Here is a 17061-nt window from a genome sequence, read left to right as displayed (position 1 = left end):
CCATGTTTGTTTGTTTTTTTCTGGAGGAGTGTACTGCGGAAGTGTGCTGAGTGTGCCACTGTGCTCTCGGTCCGTTCCGCATAGCGTCTCGGAGAATGCGCTTTCCCTTTTTTTGTTCCGCTTTACTTGGCATACTTAAATAGTCGGAATTTGGATGTTTGCGAATCGTTCTCGACTTTTCCCACGGCCGATTCGCGATTAATCTAAGAATTGGACATTTCCCCCACCTCTAACTCACAACACCTGCCATTTGTCTTTTTAAAGGATCTAGGCCATTTACAGCCACTGAGTCATCACTAAAACCTCGTTAAGACTCAAGGTCGGTGAATTTTAGGCCCCGTTTTCACTTTAGTTTCGTTAATTGAGTGACATGACTCACCCGCGCCGCCGCCGGAGTTTCTTTTATTGCCATTTAATGGCTACTCTGCACGTCGTGGCACAGGAACTTCCTGCCAAATAATGTCCCGTTCCTTCTGTTGACAGGAGACGCTACACAATAATTAATCAATATTACTGCCTGAAGTTTATAAATTTAATTCTGTGTACCTTGCCATTATGTTCTGTCTCTACGAGAAGTTGTAGTATAAAATAATGTGTGTTAAACTGTCTATATCACATCTTAATATCTGTTCAGTTGTCGTTAATTTTGCTTATTTTTTGTGTAGTTTGTTTTGTTGTAATTGTTTGATATTAATGTTCTGTGCTTACGAGGTGTTGTATTATAGAAAGAAATGTGTGAATTGCCCGAGCCAATTGTTATTATATATAATTTTTGATTTATTAAAAATATAAGTTGGGGGAGGGGGGGCGGAGTTGTTTAGTTGTATTGTTTGGTGTATAGAGGCTTTGCAGCTGACGTCATCAAGCTACCCACATTAGCTTGGCGGCCATCTTGGCGGTCAACTTTTCAGTGCCGGTCAACGACTCACACACACGCTTTCTTGTTGTTTCTTGTTTCTTGCTGCTATTTGAGCTTAAAAATGCCGGATACCTGCTGTGCTGTTGGATGTAACAATAGACGAGGCGATAAACAAAATCTTAGCTTCTATAGATTTCCGGCGAACATGAAAAAACGTGATAAATGGATCGCGGCGATTCGTCGTGAACAATGGAAACCTACGATTTACACGAGGATATGCAATGAGCACTTCATATCAGGTATGTAAACAAACTATTCACCCCTGACAGCTTAATCCACTAGATGTTGAGGGCACCAGAGGATTAGCTGCTGTCCGTGTCCATGTAGAGAGAGTTATTGGACTCGCAAGACAAAAGTATACTATGATGGAAAATATCATACCCATCTCTTTGTTGTCATCTGATGACAGTGGTTTCACTACATTAGATAAAATTGTACAAGTGTCATGCGCACTTATAAATTTATCCGACCCAATTGTACCATTTGAGTAATGATGTTGCATCCATATTTTTTCTGTAATAAATACCAGGAAAGAAACAACTTTTTATGTTTTACTTCCAACTTCTTACTCTTTATTGTCATCTGATGACAGTGGTTTCACATTTTTCTGTTTTACTTCCAACTTCTTACAGTTAGGGCAAAACCATCGTTGTGGGACTCGTTTTATGCCAAGACATTTCATGTGGAATGCTTTGATGCTGCAGTTCTCGGATTTATTTCTTGTTTGGAATCTGCCATATCAGCCCATCATGCACAAAACCTGCTGTAAAATACTTGTAGGCATCCAGACTCTTGTATGCCTTAAGGTCCTTTCCAGTGTACGGAGATGGTGAATCGACGAGGTAATTATAAATATCTGGATATGAGAGTTCAGGCAGGTCGGCTGTTGCAAAATGCTCAGGCGATTTTAGCATGCTTCTCGGTAAAAGATACGGATCCGTTGTGCCAACAAGGTTCAACTTCTCTCTGTAACGTTTCTTGGATTCTTCATCCAAATGCCCAACTTCGTTGGATAGCAAATCAGCCATAATTCGGATGAAATCGGTGAAAACGTAGCGCAGAAATCAGACAATCTATACAAACACGTAGGAACGAGCTGACGAGTTGACCGCCAAGATGGCGGCATAACACAAAATCACGTGATAAAACCACGTGACTGCAAAGCCTCTATATGGGTAGCTTCCACGGGATGTTGTGATATAGAAAAAAATGTGAGAGTTGCCGTTGCTGACATTGCCGTGTGTTTACTTGATTGTTGTTGTTTTTTTGGGCTCTGGTATATTGTTGTGTATTACTTTGTGTTGTGTTGTGTTCCTGTCAGAACTTGGTTGTGTATGTTATTGAAGCTTAATAAAAAATATATATATTTATAAGTTTGTTAAAAGGGTTGTTGTTACCGTTTATGTTATTGTAATTCTTGTTCTTGTTTTTTGTAATGTTTATGATGCATCGTGGACTTTTGGGGAGGAGACTAGGTTTGTGGCGCATTTAATGTTTTATGACTGTCTAAGGCACAGGTGTCAAACTCAAGGCCCGGGGGCCAGATACGGCCCGCCACGTCATTTTATGTGGCCCGCGAAGACAAATTGTGCATCAAATTCGTGTCATTACTAGAATTGCAAATTGTCATCACTTTTAATATCTTTATTTTTAATATTTGACCAGTTTTTACTCATCTGATTTGAAAACGAGTTATTTGTCAGTTTGTTTTGTAGCTTTTACTGTATATAATATGAGGTGCTCATGCATTTCATAATGGCCCTCCGAAAGCTTGACACCCCTGGTCTAAGGCAAACTCAGGTACTCACCTTTAATGCGCTATAAATGCATGTAAATACCATTTTTAACCTTTATTTAATAAACTATATCTTGAGCTACGCAGCGTTGTACCGTGTGACTCGAAGAAAGAGTGCGTTGAGACAAAGACTTCTTTTGGGCTCTTCTTAGCCACTTTATTTGGAACTATGTAAACATGCATTTGTTGCATCATCGGTTGGGATGGAGAGAGGAAATAGAACTAACAACTGCTCAACATATCACATTTCAGGTGGGTGTGACCTTAATACCATAAATGAAGGTTTCTCAACTTCTATTAGGTACATTTGCGCTCCCCTCATGTCAAACAAATCACTGCACCTGAACAGCAGTATTATATCTGTCTCAGCATCAGAGTACACAAATACAATTAGGCTTTATCTTAACACTATATGAATAAATGGTGGGCAATCGCCTGACAAGAAATAACATCCAAGAGTCATGTCATATTTGCATTAATTTAGAATATCAATTTATGACCTTATTAAATCACAAATTATTAAGTGTACTAGAACTAATAAAAAAAGGTCATATTTGTACATATTTTACGCATATATATGTACGTTTATCATCGACTAGTACAGGTTTTGGCAACCGGTCCGCGGCCCTTTAGTGGTCCGTGGCGGTATTGCAGCTAGTCCGCGAAATAGAAAATAGAAAATAATTGTATTAAATTTTTAAATAAGATTTATTTATTATTTAGGGATCATTTATTTTCCAGTTAATTTTATAGATCATTTACCCATCCAAATTATGCCAAATGTAGCTGAGACTCCCAAAATAAACATACTGGTAGCCTGTATAGGTCTATCCTCCTTCGGCGCAAAATAAAATAATATTTCGCCAGAGTAGTGGTCCCCGAGTTGCTTCTTGGTTGTAATGGTGGTCCCTTGGACAAAACCAGTTGAAAGCCCCTGGACTAGTAGATAGTTGGATATTTCAATTCGAAATTTAAATGCCTTTGCGTTATTTTATTTCTTGTGATCATATTCATTGTTCGTTCGTTCGTATCACATTCATTCGTTTTTTTAACCTCGCCTATGAATGAATAAGACACGATGAGGTCTCGTCTGTGTGCTTTACCTAAAATACTGGACAGATGGCGCCAGTGTCCACCATGTTACGAACCCCTTTGGACGCGTTTATTGTGCAGTCCTTATATTCCATATGCATACGTATATTTGGCCTTGTTATGCATCCTATATCATGTGAAGGATAGGATGTCTTCAGTGTGTGTGTGTGTGTGTGTGCACGCGCGTGTGTGTGTGCGTGCGTGCGTGCGTGCGTGCCTTGATGGTTTGTAATATATATAATCAACATGCCGCTGACAGATGTCCAATGGCTACCAAAATAGCATCGCAACTTGCAAGACTTTTCACAAATATAACTCTGCTGTGTGTTTAGTTTTTGTTTGAATAGACGCGTAAATGAGATCGGTGCTGGGGATTAAACTTGTTGAAACATTTCATAAATGCTCCGAATGATCCTTTCGAGTGCAGAAATTATACTTTGAAAAGGGGTGGGGGCAAACAGATCGCCGGGTTATTTTCATTACGCGCGCGCTGGGGCCGCGGTGCTCATTAAAGATAAATATGTACGTGTGCTCGTAACACGGTCACGGCGAGCAGGCTGGCAGCTGTTCTTGCGGTTCTCAGGCTGCTGCTTCTCTTGAACATCCTTCTTATTGTTCTTGTTCTTGTGTGCGCTGCATGCATTGGTGGTCGCGCACTTGAGGGGGAAGCTGGTGCGCTCTTGCTGCTTGCCGCTCAATGCGCCACTCGGGCAGACGCGAGCATCCCGCCGGACGAGCACAATTGAACTCGCAAAGCTTTTCCAGCCGGACTTATTTCCAACGCGTCAAAAGGGAATTTATTTTCTTGTTGCTTTTGTTTGCGTGGCAATGGAATTCCTTCCCGTGGATTTAAAGTGAGCCCAACTTTGCGCATTTTTTTCCAACGAAGCTGTTTATCGTCAAGCGTGAGGAGAGGATGATGCTCGCTGGATTCTGTCTTCTTTTGCCTCTTTTAGGTACACGTCCACCTTTTTCTTTTCGGGCTCATTTGTATTTCTTGTCTTGGCTGTGAGGGTGAAGCCTGGCGGGTTCGGGCTTGAGCAGAGCCCACGGTTCCTCCGAAGTCCAAACTGCGATGTCAGAAAGAGAAAGTCAGCCGGGAGCAAATTTGCCTTGTCAGGACGATCAACTTTACTTCATAGAGCTTTGAATAATTACAATGTAATTTTGAGTGTTTGATAGGAAAGCGTGCACAAAGCGTAAAGCAATTCAACTCCAAGAAGCTGCTGCCAAAAGCTGCATCATCGTCTTTGCTGCTACTCAAAAATCTGTCTAATGTTTCATCCTTTCGTGTTGCTAAACAAGATAAGCACCATACCACAATCACAAGACTTGATACAAAACGTGCTGTTCGAGAAAATGATCCATGACAATGTTGAATTTGTTTCCCAAACCAAAGTGGCAATACGATACAATGATAAAAAACATCAATGCGTTCAGCCTTTATGTTAGAACCAAAATATCAAAAACGGTCAATGTGTTGTTCTAGATAACAATCCACGGCGATGGCAACATTTGGTCACAAAATGTATTATTAAAACAAGCTTAACGACACTATGATGTAGCATTTTGAGAAGTGCTTCTTATAATGTTTTGATGCTTTCATGTAGCTATAGAAAAAATAAACCAACATAGCAGATGTACTTGTCTACTCTAGTTTGGTACAGATAATGCTGTTAATGTTACTATGTATTGTTCCAAATACTTTGAAGCTTTTATTTTGCTAAATCATCTAACCAGAATATCAGAAACAATCGTTTTAAAAAAAGTATAGTTATAGATAAAACAACATGATGAAATGAATGTTTTGTCCCAAACAAAATAATGATATATTGTGATATAGCATTGGTCGGTCAGAAAATTGGGAAAAAAAATGTTCGTCATTGTTTTCCAAAGTAGAAGCAGATGTTTGCAAATGTCTTATTTAGCTGAAACACAAATATAATCAGTCTGCTTTTATGGAGGACCAGACAACCCGGACAATATGTACTGTTGAGAGGCTGAAATTGCGAAAATTGTTGCTAAACGAGTCATCGATCATCAAAATAGTTGCAATCGTTGCACCTCGAACTGCTTTGGGACCATTTGGTTCATCTTTGTGCCAAAACATTATTCAAAATAAGGGTAGGGGGTCCGCGAAGTTCGGTCATACAGTACCTTTCTCGATTGGAAAACAAATGGATTGCCAATCTCTTGTGGCACCTGTAGGCAATTTCAAACCTTTTTATGCAGACAGCATTTCCTCACAGAATTTCGCAAGACCAAAAATGACATAATGGCTCTGCTTTGATGAATACTGTTTCTAATATGGGTGCCCCTTGACCTTTCCAGATGGACTGCACGGGGTCGAGGAGGGCGGACGGGCGGCGCGCACGGACTGCGTGCGGGCCAGCGAGCAGTGCCTGAAGGAGGCGTCATGCAGCAGCAAGTATCGCACCATGCGGCAGTGTGCCGCCGGCGCCGCCAAGGAGGGCAACTTCAGCGGGGCGCCGCGCCGCGACGCTCAGGACGAGTGCCGCAGCGCCGTGGACGCGCTAAAGCAGAGCCCGCTCTACAACTGCCGCTGCAAAAGGGGCATGAAAAAGGAGAAGAACTGCCTGCGCATCTACTGGGGCATCTACCAGACCTTACAAGGTGTGTCTTCTCATGCGTCTGTATGGAGTGGAGGTGACATCAGCATGACTCGTTGACATGATTCACACTCACCTCCTCACTGTGCCAAGTATTGTTACAACGTCTGTCTACATGTGTTGCGCGCCATATTTTGTTTGTTGCTTAAAGATTACCAGCAGCACAGATGCTATTTGTTAGCCCACATGTGGTCTTTGCCATTAGGGTTTAGCATGAAGTTAAACAGATTTGTAACTCAACTCAGCTTTGTAGAAAGACAAAAAACACAACCCAAAACAAAAGCAGCTGCACAAAAATGTTTGTCAAAATAGATCAAATCTAAATAAATAAATAAAATCTGTCATTTTTACAGCTGAGGCCGTATTTGCCTCGTCAAAGGCAACAAAGTCCAAAAGTAGCACAGGGCTGCACATCCACGAGTGGTCCAGCGCAATCGTGACCGATCAGTCAGCCTCCCCTCAAAAATCGACCCCCTCCTGCCCCCTTTTATGCGCGCCTGCGAAGGCGACACGAACTTTGACCTCTGCAGTCGCTTTCTGCGGACATAATGGAGCTTGAAGGCCCTCAGCACTGGCCAGCTTAAAGGCTGAGCGAGGAAGAGGCGAGATAGCGAGCTGTGCGTGTGTGTCAGGGGGGCGGGGGGCGCTAAACTCTGTTCCGTCAGTCCCTGCGAGACGACTAGCGCTCGTGCGACGCCGCTGGCCAACCCGCCCAATCGAGCGTGAGGCTGCGGGCCGCCGTGGCTATCGACTGACCCGGATACCCGTGACACGCGTAAACAACACGCCAATATGCACACGAGGTCTGTCCTGCACATCCTTCTGCTGAGTACCTCTTATACGTTACGCCAGGGGTCTCCAAACTACGGCCCGCGGGCCAGTTTTTATTGGCCCGCAGCAAATTCTGAAAACATAATTGAATATGGCCCGCACAAGAAGCTTGAGCTCAACTCTGTTGCACTTCTCAGTTTCCACACTAGATGGAGCCCGCCACACAAAGCGTTTGACGTCCCATTTGTTTTGTTATCGTGGTTACACTTTCACTGAAAGCAAAATATCCCAAGTGACTCTCAGTCGGACCCCGAGTCAGTGTTTTTATCTTTTCCGAGGCAGAATGCTTGCATGTGATGTTTGTAATGAGGAGTCTGCTAAGCGAGCGTCTTTATCATGTTGCAGGCAACGACTTTCTGGAGGAATCTCCCTACCAGCCTGTCAACAGTCGCTTGACCGATATTTTCCGCCTGGCCCCCATCATCGGTGAGTGGAGCCCATACCTTGCACGTCGTCGCTCGTCTTGTTCGTCCGAGAGCCTCCGTAAAAGTCCAATGCCCCCCCCTATAATCCTTCTCCGCATGGAAGTGATCCCGCATGGTGGAGATAACTTCTGAGTCTCATTGAGCAGTGTTGAAAGCTCGCATGAAGGTTGTTTGGATAACAGCGATGCGCTTGTGTGGGAGATGGCAAAGTCGTCCAACTCTGTACTTAAGACTTACTGATTCTACTTAACGAGGGATTTGCAGTGTGAAGGAAAACCGCTCCAAGGATTTAAACAGTCGCACTGTAAACAAGCCGCAGACGTTAGCCACGGCTGCTACCGAAGGGAGCGTTACGAGAACACTAAATGTCATAGGTCTGAGTTTTTTTGCGAGGGAACTGTTAGATGACATGCTTTGCAAGGTGACTTGAGCTAGGCCCTTGTGTCGCCGTCATCTTTCTTCTTGCTCAAACTGAGAAAATATGGTCTTCTGGTAATCAATGTGTTATTAATGTGTGTGTGTGTGTGTGTGTGTGTGTGTGTGTGTGTTTGTGTGTGTGTGTGTGTGTGAGAGAGTGTGTGTGTGTTTGTGCGTGTGCGTGTATGCGGGGGGGGGCGTGCGCGTGCCGTGCGCGCATGTGTGCGCTAAACTGTGCGCAGCCCGAAATGGCAATTTTATGATTTTGCAATCTTCTTCCCGGTGTCTTGAGACCATCTGGCAAGCCGCAGGCTGAGATCGACATATCAAAGACACGTCAAATCAAAGTGAGGCAGGCGCTCAGCCTCCAAGACGTCCTCTTAGCCTCAGCGGGGGCTCGGCTGGCCTAAAAACAACAACAATGCAGCGCGGGTGACGTCGTAACGCGGGCGGGCGGCAGCAGGATGCATAGCGTCACTCACCTATTTAGAACATGGAGGAGGCCAGTAAAAGCCAAAAACAAACATTGTATGGGTTATCACGGCTGCAAGGCCCCCACCCCCACCCCACTCGAGCGCCCTCAGTTCTAAATGCTCTCGCAAGTCGTTTTCTTCCTTACTTTGACTTTTTAATGACTAGTTGAGGCTGAATGGTGTCTTGTCTTTTTTTGTGGCGTGTGACTTGACAAATGGTGTCACGCAAAGCCCTCCTCTTTAGTCTCTGTTTTGATTTCTGCAGCAATTAGTGCATTATTCTGCCGGTTGGTTGAGTTGAATGAGGTTAGCAAGCAATTGGACCTGAATGAATTGTGCACTTGTCTTTCTTCTGTACGTATTTCAAATGGCTCTTTTTGGGTGGAGGTGGCGGCCGGTTTAGGCAGGTATCTCGAATCATTTGCGCTTTTGATTCGAAAACGGGCTCGCACAAAGGCCCACTCTGTTCATATCCGTACGGCATCCCGTCGTGGGGAACAGCAGACGAGTCGGGCTGTGGTTCTTTTTCTGGTTTCCCTCCAAGCTCCCTGTCCTGTTTAGTCTGCTTTGCTTCCTACAGTTGAGGCGGCGGCGGCGCACGTTTCCCATCCCTGCCAAGTCGACGGCCGGACCGCAAACGACGCGGGTCTGCTGCGCCAAACAGCCTTTTAAAAGAAACTGGCTTCCAAAGAAAGATGATGAGAGAAAGGTCCAAGTCAGGCTAAAACAAGTGACATAATGGAGTGTCTGGGCAGCGGCCAGATGTGCGCAAACTGATGAGATTGACATTAGGGCTTCCTCAAAGTGCCACGTAGGAATTTCTTCTTCTTTGTGTGCGAGCCGTAATGCAACATCCGCCAGGACCTGGCACAAGAGAAACTCAAGTGCAAGGGTGGGCAAACTTTTTTGCTCAAGGGCCATCTCTTATAGGAAATGAATTTGACATTTTTATTGAGTAAGCAATTCTTCGATGAGATCAATGAATTAAACATCAATTGAAAGGATGAATGAAACAACAATGGATTCTCATTTCCTCATTTGAAGTTGCGACAGCTGTGTCTGAGCGGTCCAAGTCAGCATGCTGTCACTATGACAAATACATTTTAATGAATCGCCAAACTCACATTTTCAACAGGAGTGTCCCAATATTTATGGAGCTGCCAAAGTTTTGCCACCCCTGCTGGAGTTTGGATTAGTAGCAAATCAGCCTGTGCTTGGGAGCGATTTCTTTTCCAACCTGCATGTTTGACAAGCGTCCATGCACTAATTACAAAGCACTTCCCGGCTTGTTAGGGATGTGTTCCCCCCCACCTCCCCCTCGCTCGCTGGCTCTGTGTGTGTGTTTAAATGTGTTTGTCTCGCCCCCTCGCTCGCTCCTTAATCCACGTCCTCCTCCTCCCTCTTGGCTGCCGGCGGCGCGTCACCCACGCGACGTGTCGACACTTCAAACGGCTGGCAGAAACCGTCGCGGAAACATCTGTTAGGGGGCGGCCGCCAGAAGCTGAAGATGCCCTCGGCAAGTGGTTCTCGATAAGTGGCAAACTCGTTTTGGGCCCGGGCGGTACGCTTTCACGGAAGTCACGCACGGTAGCGAGTGAATCATCTTTCCCCATTGGAAATTCCGTCGATCCGTTCAGACTCCCCTTTTTTGCAATGCTCATGTCAAATCCAAATGCATGCAAAGACGCCATCTAGAGAGTCATGACAGTGATCAACAAAGTTGAGGTTCATCAAAGCAGGAGCGGGCACTCGTGAGACCCCTCACAATGGAGCATCACGTCAGACAAAAAAGTCCAAATTGGCACAAATCCTCAGAGACGATTGGGCTCGACCTCTTAAAAAAAAATGTGTGTGATGGCAAAACAAAGATTTCAGATGAGGCTGTTTTTATTTTTCTTCTCTAGGAAGTCATTAGCTTGCTCCTTGGGGTGTTTTGAGTAAACCGTTTCACAGAAATGTTGTGAAATTGAAAGAAAATGAACAAAACCTCATTTGTCCTCTTTAAATCAAGTTAGTTTTCCCTCATGGTCTTCATTATTTGGGCTTTGTTCTACGAAATGGGGTCACCTTTTGGGGCCAGTCTGCATCAGAATGGAAGAGTCCCTCTGTCACACCCTGCGGAGTCTCTTCCTCTTTGCCCAATCAATAAAGCCTCGTGTTGGATTGGAAACTTGAGGCCCTGTCGACAACAATGTATTGATTTCTCTCTCTCTCGCTGTCTCTTTTTTTTTTGGAATTATTATTTCCCTCCCGAGCGGCCCTCCTCCTCCAGCGGTGCTCTTTTGCTCACGGAAGCTTCCGTGATGCCGTTGTCGGGTTTGGCTTTGGCTGACCTGGCGTTTGTGTTCATCTTTAATGGAAAGGCAAATGCAGCAAGAGGAGAGCAATCCTGCACATCCATGAATTCACGCTCTTTTATTTGGAAGACATGAGGAGAAAGACATTTTGGCATTGGGAAGCACGATTTGAGAGCAAATCTTTTTTGGAATGACAGCGACTTTTTTTTTTTTTAATATATTTGACTATGGTCAAATTTTTGACAGAATCAAAGAGAAACATGTAGTTACATGGGGTAGAGTCAGATAAGCTTAGGCTTCCTTCTACTCCCTTTTGAACAAATATGAATTTACGATAAAGGGAAAATTATAATGCAATATCATTTTTTTTCATTCTTTTTATGTTCTATTGTACTATGGAGTTATCATTTTCTGTATTTTTACTTTTTTCTTGTATTTCTTTAATGTTCGAAATAAACAAACAAACAAACAAACAAACAAACAAACAAACAAACAAACTGTCAATGGTACAAATTGGATTGATTTGGGTAATGACATTCAGCAGTGTGTTGTGTCTTCACATGACTTGAAAATGACGTGTGTGTCAAAGTGGCTTGCCAGCGAGGCTCGCTTGCCAGCGGTGGCTGCTCGTGGAAGCGCGCGCCACGGCCTGCTTCACAGAACACAAGCCTCTGCGGCGTACTTTTCTCCTGAAGTAGTCAGTCATCTCAAATTGGTCCGGCTCTGTTGCCATGGAGATGTTTACCGCCGCAGCTAGGAAAGGGAAGCAATGCGCCGTGTCCACAAATTATTAGCGGCAGGTATTACGAAGGCTATTATCCAGTTTGAAATGCTCGAGCCCATCAGGCTCTCATTTCAGGAAAAGCTCGTCAAGGCGTCGCCGGCTGGAATGAGTTTGAAAAGCATTTCTTTTACTTTTGGTGCCCGAGCCGTTATTCCCTCTCTGGAGATTTCAAGCCCCCTTGAAATGGTTTTGCTTCTGTCTGCGGTTTTGGCAGAATTCAGCCCTTTGGTTTGGCAAAGTGACATGTCGGCCTATCCAAAAGTGGCCTCAAAAAGTCAAGCATGAAGGAACTCGGTCAATTTGCCTCAAAAAGTCAAGCATGAAGGAACTCGGTCAATTTGCTTTCAAATGGCTCACCATGCCAGTTTCCAGGCAAAATGTATTGGTCCGATCAATATCTGGAAAAATTCAACAGGCAATTTGGTGGGCACGAGAAGCCCATGCCCAAACAGGCAGGAGCCCTGCTCACTGGGTTTGAGGAACCCATTTTCTGGTCTTTCATCTCGAGCTTTTTCATGATTGCTCCCATATTCGAAGCTCATCAACTGGACAGATGGCCGATGCTAAATTGCATCATTCTGCCTATTGAGCCAGTTTGCGCTTCTAACGAAGACATAGATGAGTTGTCAAATTGTGTCTTTGTTGCATTCCAATCCTTGCAAAGGGCAACGCCTGCAGCCCCCGCGGTGCCACCTGTCAGCCGGCCTCCTAATTCATCCCGCGTCACCGACGTGGGGAGGCCAGACAGCCGGATCGCCGGGCCGCTGGCTGGACCGCCGGCTGGCTGGACCGCCGGCTGGCTGGACCGCCGGCTGGCTCGACCGCCGGCTGGCTCGCGACGGGCCAAGAAAACCATTTAGTCAAAGGCGAGCAGGTTTGAGCCCCTCGGAGAGACGTTTTATCGCATGTGAGGCTGCGGGGCGATTTGTCATCATTAATAAATGCGGCCGACAGCTCCAATCAGCGGGTGGTGGCCCAGCGCCAGATCCGGCAGGTCGGCCATCCGCCGTCGCAATGCCGCGCGTGCAATTAACTGTGGTGCGCGCGCTGACGACTGAAATTTCATTTTTGGCTGTGGACGGGCAAAAGCAGCGTGGCGTTGTTTTTTTATTTTCTCGTAATTAGACCTCTTAAAAAAGTGGAAAACGGCCGGCAAGGGTGTCCTTAGAATGCTGATTGCCATGGGAACGAGCCTACCCAAAATCATACCCTCAATGGCAATTGGCTCCACATGCTGCTCGCCAGTAAACTTTTGTCAAGCGCTCAACCGTCGCTGCAATGCTCCGCTCACACGCTGGATGAAAATTGTTTTTGCGCCTAGTTTATATTGCTCAGACCATTTACAGGTTTTGTATTGGGCAAAGCTGCAACAACAAAAAAAATATACCGGCAAAGACAACCGAGTTCAAGGTGTTAAATGTGACGGGCAGATGCTCTCCCGCCTTTGTCACAACTTAAACGGTCCAAGTCAAGGGGCAGGCTTACCATTTGTCCACACAAAAAGAACTTTGAGCTTTGAAAGGCGCGGTCCGGGAAGAGCTAAGCGCATGCGATTTGGTCTCAGGCCGCATTTGCATAATTCACGGCGTGTTAGACGATGCGTGCTAATAATTGTGCCGCTCAGGGTGCCGAGGATCTGCAGACAGGTGTGTTCCGGCTTAAATTGTCGACTTTGCTCCCCAATGGATTTTCCCCCAGAGTGGACACCACACGGCGAGTCTTTGATTAAACACTCGTGTCACTTTTCCCAAAACAAGTGGGACTAGAGTTGTTCCTGTCCTTTTTTAATGTATATTATATACATGAATACAGTCATCTCCTGCCACATCCAAGTTCACGTCTCGCAAGTTCAGTACAGTTTTGATTAGTTTTTTAGTGTTCAGTACTGCGCACCTCTTTTACGATTGAATGTAGCTTGTGAGCGGATAGAAATAATAAGATTATTTCTGATATTACAATACTTTTTGTGACTTTCCCGTTTGCTATTTGGCATGTGAGATATTTTTCACGTAAAATATTTGCTGTGGCACAGCAAAGGTTGGCAAACACAAATCCAGACGGCTGATATTGCTTGCAAATCTTTCGTAGGCTAAAGACACTGGTTTTGGGGCCCAATTTGTGTCGGCTATGTTGAATGAGGGCATTGATGCGCACATTTGCATTTGTTTCATCTGCAAGCACCCCTTTAACAACAACAACAACAAAATCCATGTCCGCGCGCGCGGCCCCAATTTGCCAGGCGGAAGCTGCCTCGGCGGGCTCCTCATTTGGTCGCATCGATCCGCTCGCCTCGCAAGCAATTGTTGGCTTTTCGGCGAGTAATGCGGGAAAACATCCCTCTGCTCGCCTCCTCTTTTGTGTTCCGCTTGGGAGAAAATGTCTCCGATCTTTGTGGTGCCAGCGAGTGGGCGGCGGATCATTGAGATGGCTTACAAAGATCAAACATGATGGAGAAAGATGTTGCTTCTTCGTCTCACACTGCCACTCCTCGTGGTTTTGCGTGACAGAGCAGGGCTCTATTTTACTTTCTTAAAATTGCTGGGACAGGCTGCAAGACTTGGCTGGCAGTTGATTGGCTAACTTTTAGAGTGACTTGCGTTACTTGTGCTATTGCAGCCGGACACATTTACATCATCCGGTTGTGACAAACTCGAAGAAGAAGCAGAGGGACGTGAGTTTCAGGTACATCCCTTAAGCCGCACTCTGCCAATACAATATTGAGAAGTGCTGTCACCATTTCACACACAATCCCATTTCTGTACTTTCCACGGAGCGTCCCCCAAAAAAACAACAACTCTGCTTCGGTGTGAAAGAGGCTTCTGTGTGTAAAAGACTAATGAAACTCAGCAAAGCCCTTGCTTCGTCCCTCCCTCCCTGCCTACCTCCCCCTCAAGCTCTCTTCCAAAATGTGAGTCAGCTTCCCGTCTCCTCGTTTGACTTTCCCCGTCCGTCACACCCGAACACCCCTCCGGCCTCCCTCTGGGCCGGTGCTGCTGAACTGAGCGCATTTCTTGCAGAGGGGACCCAACCCCGGAGCAACTCAGCCACTTTGTCTCCGCCTTGGGTGGGTGACCGGGCCCTGGGGGGCCCCTCTTCAACAGACCTTCAGGACCCCGGTAGAAACAGGAGGGCCCGCCCCAACTGGGCCATACTGGGTAACAAGACTGTGTGTGTGTGTGCGTGCGTGCGTGCGTGCCTGCGTGAGTTCGCTCGTGTGTGTGTTTGCATATCCACGTGACGTCCAAAGGTTTCTGGACCTCTTAAAGTGTTGCCTACCGATTGGGCTCTTCTTCTTGAATTAGCCTGTAGCAAAACCTAAACAACAGTTCTTGCAGTGCCAACACATACCAGTCTCCCATATGTTTCTGGAGTTCTCCCCCTCCCAAGCACTGTCTTCCTTCCGGCGCCAATCAATTTTGAACCATCCACGTAGCCAATTGGGGCCTTGGCAGCCCACTGAGAGAGTGGCTCGTTCATCGGTTAACGGCGGAAGTCTGACGGACGTGTCCTTCTGCAGATGGATGGACTGACGGGGTAGCAAAGAACGCGCATGCCTCATTTATGACAATCCCACTGTGTCATTGTCACATTTCCATTTTTGAGGGCGGGCGGGACACTCGAGGCTCCTCGCAGTCCACCCCGAGACGTGATGAAGACCTCATCGTCTTCATCGAGATGCCGAGCCATTGACCGTCCACACTGCGATGGACGCCATAAGTGTCTCTCAGCGCCCGTCATGCCCGAGTCTTGGCGCTACTTACGTGTGCGCCTCTCCTTCAGCAACCGCTTTAATTAAAAAGGAATCCCCACGCTCCCCGAAAGGAAGGGGGAAGCAGCCCGGGGCTTAACTGTAAATGTTGCGTCTCCCCCAAAGTTGTCATGGAAAGAATTGACGATTTGCGCAGGCCCCAAAGACGATTCGCAATAAATGAAATGGATTGGCCGCTTTTGCTTTTCACGTAGCGTTGTCGCATGATTGTCACGTCTCGCCCTTGCTCCAATATTTAATATCAGCTCATATGTTTAATGGGCTTTCATAGTGCCTGAGGAAGCAGAAGGAAAAACACAATTTCCTCCACTTTCCTGCAATGGACGTTTGGCTAATTTTTTCATCAAAAGAGCAGAGTAGAAGTTCTCAAAAAATGCAAATTTCTGACGCGGTTCTGTGTGGAAAAGCCGACTTTGATTAACACAAAGAAGCTTTGTGCCGACCTCCCGCTTCAATTTTCCTCTCAAGTCTCATTGTAAAGTCCTGATGAATAATTAGACACTGGTGATGGGACAGGATTATCTTTTATCGCACCTCCGAACACAAATAGAAGTGTGAGCACGAATGGAGGTGAGGCACCAAGCCGTCGGAAATTGTCCAGAGAAAGCTCAGCAGGCGCCACTCCAACTTCTGCACTCACGGAGGGAAGAAGCCATGCGTGCGTGTCGAGCCATTGGCGTGGTCTGCAGGGTACTTCAACTTGAGAGATTTAGCCAGCCGGCGTCTTAAGTCTGGGAAGTCAAGGTTGAAATGTACTCGAGGTGGCAAATGCGCTTAAAGAGTGCTAGTGAGCGGGGGAGCAAAAAGTCCAAAAGGTTTAAAGTGGCGCAGTGACAGTCAAACGGCAAGTGTCGTCAAGAAATGTGACGTCGTCTGCCGGAAAGAAAAATATTTGTGGGCCTTGCTAAATTGGGAGGCAGCTTTCATTGTTCGGCTGAGTTGCCATTTCTACCCGAGTGACAAATCAACAGCTCAGAGCGAGCACGCTGTTTCTCTAACGTGCAGTAGTCAGACAGTCTTCTTTGTTTCACTTTGCTTCAAGTGTTGTGATTTGACCGTCTCCGGCTTCTTGACAGTAAGCGAGTGATACGAACAGCTGCCAAAGAAAGTTGATTTTCATGTGTGCATTCATGATTTGAATGCATGTGGGAGGGATAAAAAAAAAAGTCCCACAACGCCATAAACTCCTAACTATTCTTTAAAATTTTACTTTAAATTTGAATTTTGTTTCAGATTTTCTGCCAACAAGAGCAAGAAACATGACGCATGCTTTATTTGTTTTAGTCGGCCGCAGCAAATAGAAAATGGGCTTCGCGGGCTTTATGTGTTCTTTCAATCATAAATCAGGCTTGAAGAACATGAATGTGCATTTGTGTGTGCCGTGTGTGTGTCATGTGTGCGTGCGTGTGCGCGCGCACACCCGCCACAACTAATCTTCGTGTCTACACAGCAGCTCGTGTGGCATATCAAGTAGCAGCAAATGGAGCGTGTCATGGAAAATGAACTCCCGCATTTACTGACTTGGACTCTTTGGCCTGCTCAGCGCTGCGGGATGGCCGTTGGACCGCCCGCCCGAGCTTGCCGGCTGGCTTGGGCTCATTCGGTGAACGACACGAATCACCCAATTGG

The 17061-nt window shown here is 45.9% G+C and overlaps 1 protein-coding gene across 2 annotated transcripts in view; it reads left to right on the top strand.

Annotated features, from left to right (window-relative positions):
• Positions 1-4285: 4285 nt before the first annotated feature.
• The window catches only part of gfra1a (gdnf family receptor alpha 1a), a 29849-nt gene continuing 17073 nt past the window's right edge, over positions 4286-17061 (top strand). The window contains exons 1-4 of one of the 2 annotated variants that reach the window (XM_037272146.1): positions 4286-4762; positions 6138-6440; positions 7613-7693; positions 14681-14818. In XM_037272146.1, the coding sequence (XP_037128041.1) occupies positions 4723-4762; positions 6138-6440; positions 7613-7693; positions 14681-14818 (562 nt within the window). In that variant the 5' untranslated portion in view covers positions 4286-4722. The remainder of the gene's footprint in view (positions 4763-6137; positions 6441-7612; positions 7694-14680; positions 14819-17061) is intronic. The other variant, XM_037272147.1, reaches the window with a different exon arrangement.

This window comes from Syngnathus acus, chromosome 15 (assembly GCF_901709675.1).
Source record: "Syngnathus acus chromosome 15, fSynAcu1.2, whole genome shotgun sequence".
Lineage (NCBI taxonomy): Eukaryota > Metazoa > Chordata > Actinopteri > Syngnathiformes > Syngnathidae > Syngnathus > Syngnathus acus.
This window is presented reverse-complemented; position numbering and strand designations above follow the sequence as displayed.